Source organism: Apostichopus japonicus, chromosome 17 (genome assembly GCF_037975245.1).
Source record: "Apostichopus japonicus isolate 1M-3 chromosome 17, ASM3797524v1, whole genome shotgun sequence".
In the NCBI taxonomy this organism is placed as follows: domain Eukaryota; kingdom Metazoa; phylum Echinodermata; class Holothuroidea; order Aspidochirotida; family Stichopodidae; genus Apostichopus; species Apostichopus japonicus.
Genome location: NC_092577.1, coordinates 2,792,245 through 2,797,500, shown reverse-complemented (window position 1 = coordinate 2,797,500; position 5,256 = coordinate 2,792,245). Strand labels below are relative to the sequence as shown.

The 5,256-nt window shown below is 41.4% G+C and overlaps 1 protein-coding gene across 1 annotated transcript in view; it reads left to right on the top strand.

Moving 5' to 3' along the window:
• The window catches only part of LOC139954859 (uncharacterized), a 23,929-nt gene extending 18,673 nt beyond the window's left edge, over positions 1-5,256 (top strand). The window contains exons 4-7 of the mRNA XM_071954827.1: positions 1,654-1,917; positions 2,503-2,772; positions 3,996-4,102; positions 4,583-5,256. Coding sequence (XP_071810928.1) covers positions 1,654-1,917; positions 2,503-2,772; positions 3,996-4,099 — 638 coding nt within the window. The 3' untranslated portion in view covers positions 4,100-4,102; positions 4,583-5,256. The remainder of the gene's footprint in view (positions 1-1,653; positions 1,918-2,502; positions 2,773-3,995; positions 4,103-4,582) is intronic.

The following is a 5,256-nucleotide window of genomic DNA, read 5'->3' as shown; positions in this document are numbered from 1 at the left end:
CAACCACCCACCAAACATCATCAGGTCCCTGCCAGCCTCAATCAGCAGACGTATCTCCGCCATCTCCCACGACGAGGAGATCTTTAAGAAAGCCGCACCAGCCTACGAGGAAGCACTCAAGTCAAGTAATTACACCGAGGGTCTCTCATACATCGCCCACCAACCTACCAAGAACAACCGAAACAGAAAGCGCAACATCATCTGGTTCAACCCACCTTTTAGCAGCAACGTAGCCACGAACATAGGAGGCACATTCCTGAAACTTATCAACAAACACTTCCCGAAGACATCGAAGCTACACAAGGTTTTCAACAGAAACACCGTGAAAGTCAGTTACAGTTGCATGCCCAACATCGCCAGCATCATCAAAGGACACAACAAACGTATAGCAGCCACCCACACATCGAAAGAAAAGGAAGCCTGCAACTGCCGAAAAAAGGACACATGCCCACTAAATGGAAACTGCCAGGCATCTAACATCATATACAAGGCCGAAGTGAAAACCATCGACAACTGCAAGACATACATCGGCCTTACAGAACCCCCCTTCAAGCTCAGATACGGTAACCACAAGATGTCGCTCAACCACGAAATACACCAAAACGCAACGGAACTCTCGAAGCACATCTGGCAGCTGAAACAGAACAACCAGCCATTCACCATCAATTGGTCGATCGCCAGCAGAGCCAAAGCCTACAGCAACGAGTCGAAGCGGTGCAACCTCTGTCTCACTGAAAAACTCATCATTATCAACACAGACAAACGGACCCTCCTGAACAAACGCCCAGAGCTCATATCGAAATGTCGCCACGAAAACAAATTCTACATAAACAACTCCAGCCCAACCACCAAACACCGTCAAGAGAACCACACACAACTAAGGAGCGAGCACCGAAGGAAGGCAGAAAACCCGAACAACAGATCGGACGCAAAAGAGAATACACCTACAGCCGAACACCGAAGAAAGTCTTACAAACCCACCAACAGAACGGACGCAAAAGAGAATACACCGGCAGAACAATACACCAACAACCGCATAATCCCCGGTAATCCCGACGAGGATCCTATACATTCATGGAGCATAACTTGAAGCTACCAGTTGTCTGAAGATCGCAATAAAGCGTGAAACTCCGAGTTACAACTACTAGTGTTCCACTAGTCTCATCTAGTATCAACATATATATATATATATATATATATATATATATATATAAATGAAAATCGTAATGAGTTGGAAAATCAAGAACAGTGAAAAAAACTTTCAGCCTCCACCGGGATTCGAACCACGGGCCTTCCGCTCTGTACGCGGACACCCTAACCACTAGGCTATGGACGCTGATTGTATGTCCTGAGGTTCGAAACCGGTAAGGAAGATCGTAATTCCACTGTAGGCGTTTGTCACCTGTATCGAACAATACTAGTTCTGTTTTTGGTGACATATTTTGCCTTACTCTAGAGATCAAACATGATGCTGACCAACTCGAAATCATTTGTGATTCCTAAAGCCGGATCTCGAAAGAGATACTTTCAACACTTTTACTTTTATATATATATATATATATATATGTAACATATAACATATAACATATAACGATAAATAAAGCGACTGGAATACAGCTTTCATCGTTTATCTGAATGTTTATCTTCATTTAGGTAATCCGCCACCTAACACTCTACCAACTATTACCTGTCCTGACCCCGTCTCTGTTGAGACGTTTCCTGGTTTCGAAGGTAACGTTGCATCATGGGACCCTCCAACTTGTACCGACCCAGACCAAGATGATACTACCTTAGCAGTAAGCTGTTCACCTATGCCCAATACATTCTTCCCTGGTATTGGTAGCAATGTCGTCACGTGTTCGTGTACTGACGCCCAATCAGCGACAGTTCAGTGTACTTTCACTGTCACCATTGTAGGTTAGTTGAGTACTTTCAACATGTCATTATTTGAACGGGTAAGGTGATAGGGAAGCTGGCGGGGATACAGGGATATGGGGTGACACCCCACCCCTTTTTTTCAACTCTGCTCTACCTGTCACGTGGGAGATTCAACTGGGGGCATGGGGATCTACCACCCAAGGGGTGGGGGCACGGGGATCCCCATCACCAGATTTTTTTGGTAGATATGATATCTTTTTTAATTTGGTGATATTTTGCTAATTTATCTGGTAGCAGCAGTGTGAACGATGTTATTATGTCTTACCAACTGGAAATTGTTTCTGTTTTTCTTCATATTAATTACGAATAGAGGAACATAATTTTTCTACAAAATGTCGCGTTTTTTTTGGCAAATCATTAGAGAACTTAGACAGTTTAGCGAAACATTCTACATGTATCAAAAGCTAATTAATTGATATATCAACAGAAAAGGGACTCATAATATAGGAAAGAAATAATAGCTTTTGAAGAACATCTGTTCTGAGGTCACCAAGATCTTTCTATGATAAGTGTCTTGAAGGTCCACCGGAATATCCTTTTAAACTTTACCTTTCCTTTCTCCAGCAAATGACCCGGAGATAATGTGTCCCCCAGATGTCGTGGTCCAGTCTCGCGTTGATATCGACGGGAACACGGCCAATTGGCCGGCACCAACCTGTACTGACGCTGACCAATCAGATAACACTCTGAGTATCACGTGTTCGCCACCGTCGGGTTCCTTTTTCCCTGGAATAACGACCTCGTCAGTCGTGTGCACCTGCTTGGATAATGCGGGCGCATCGGCAACTTGCCCGATACAGGTTACTGTGACACCCGCAGGCGGCCCGATGGAGGGTAAGACGCTAATTCAATCATCAATCGTATTTCGTATTACAATAAATATATAACCGGTGATCGGTAGGTATCACCAAACGGGCCAGGCGGGGGGGGGGGGGTGGCTTGGGGAGGGAGCGAGGTCGTGAATGGGATCATTTTACGGGACCCTGGGAAATTCTCGTTCATAATATACTTTCATAAAAGTCGTAGTACTCCGGGAGCATGACACTTCCAAAAGAGGGTAGGGTTGTGGGGGGGGGGGGTGGCGATGTGGCTGGACAGGCTGATCATGGGTGGGGACATAACTGTCTCCTCTCCGGAAGGCCGACCTGGCTGTGGACACTCCTGGTGACTCCTCCCTATATATATATCAAGGAACTTGTTGCAACTTCCTCATGTTCAACCATTGTCAGGGAGCAGCTATACAACTGTCCAACCCATTTTACACTGCTTCGTGAAAATCGAATCTGAATCATAGTTTAGTTCACGCGAGGACCGCCTCGTTCATTTAACACTCGATTGCTTGTTGCAACACACACTCACACACCAAAAAAAAAAAAAAAACTATTTAGAATTAGTTACTATTTAGAATTAGTTACTCGCTTGGATCTTCTTGTTGCATTGTAGCATTGATCCAACATAATAATTCTAAACACGACTCTGAACACCAAAGACTACACTGGTACACTTAAAGATAATATGTACCTGTATATTGGCGAGACCGAAGTCGCCTGTGAGACAAGTCGCCCTCCCTCCCTCCTCTCGTAGACGAGTATGTCCCGCCCTACAATTTATGACACCCTTCATTTTGCCTTAAAGTATACGTTAAGTAAATGAGAATATGCTATTCTTTATCGATATTTACCTCGGACCACTCCATAATTCCTCGGACGATCTAAATTATGCCGGACCCATTGGCTATGTCCCCGTGACTCCCATATCCCATCACCTCTAGACGCCACCATAGGGAAATGTTTGTGTGTGGGGGGGGGGAGGGGGGGAGGGGGAGTGATAAGCCCGTCCTTTCTTCATGGTGGATGGTTTTATGTATTCTTTCACACGGTTTGGATAAATTGTAAGGCGGTGGTATAGCACTAGTATAGCACACCATGGTTATAAGAGCACTGTAGGTATATAGAATTCCCTTTGGAATCACTCAATAAATAAAGTCTTAATGCATGCACGTTAGAGATAAAATAATCATAAATAATGATATATTTTTGCCCCCCTCAACATTACAGGGTGCATGGGGAATCCTTGTGGAGGGAACGAATGTCGAGAAGCGCCAGGCTCTGACGCAGGTTACACATGTCACAGTGTTACGGGCCAGGGATGTACCCCTTAAAAGGTTTTTAAATTTTTTACTTACAATAATATTTTACAATAATAAACAGTAATAATTCGAGACAGTAAAAGATTATTGGAAAGGAAGGAGTACCGAGTTAAATGACTTACTAACGATGGATCGATTTAACCGATGTATCATATATATATACATCGATCGAAGATTTTATCTATTTTACGATCGATCATTCGATGGCAGAATTACCTATCGATGGATTCATCTATCGAGATATGAAATGAGGACCAAAATATAAATGGAAGAAAAAAAACCTGTATAAATTAGTCAAGTTATTGCATGTCGATTAGTCGATCAAAGAAAATTATGGATGTTGATAAATGATGTTGATGTATGATGTTTATCGATGCATGGATGAATATCGGCAAATCATAATTATAGTTATCGATGTATGATGCTAAATCTATCGATGGATCTATCAGTCAATTTATTGATCAACCACTTCGTTCCTTACTTTGTCTTTTTCAGGCAGACTACTGAGTGGATGCGGGGACTTTTTTATTTTTATTTTTTATTTTTATTTTTAATTTTAATTTTTTCTTTTTAATTTTAATTTTTCTTTTTAATTGATACTTGTGATGGGTTATCTTCGGTTTTTGTCGGTACAGAAGAAGAAGAAGAAAAAAAAAAACAATAAACAATAAAGTATACTAAAAGATGACTTTATAGATACTAAATTTAGTTTAATATGTAGTAGACCGTACTATGGTTCCAGCTGGTTATATTACTATAGCACATTTAATTTCTGATCAAAATGATGATGTTGAATGATGAGGTTCATCAATTAAAGTGACTGAACTAGATAGTCTAACACTCATCAGACCATTGTCTATATGGTTAATAGTAAGAAACTTTGCATTAAGAACCTTATATTACTATTCAACTAGTTCAAGGTGGAGATTAGCTCCCCCCCCCCCCCCGTTCATCAGCATGGGATCCCGATTTCTTTAAACTTTACTTTTTGATTTACGCTTGTGCCATTTATCATTATTGCTTAAAACAGCGGAAGGCCCGTCGTTCGAATCCCGGTGGAGGCTGAAAGTTTGTTCAATGTTCTTGATTTTCCAACTCATTACGATTTTCATTTATATATATATATATATATATATATATATATATATATATATATATATATATATATA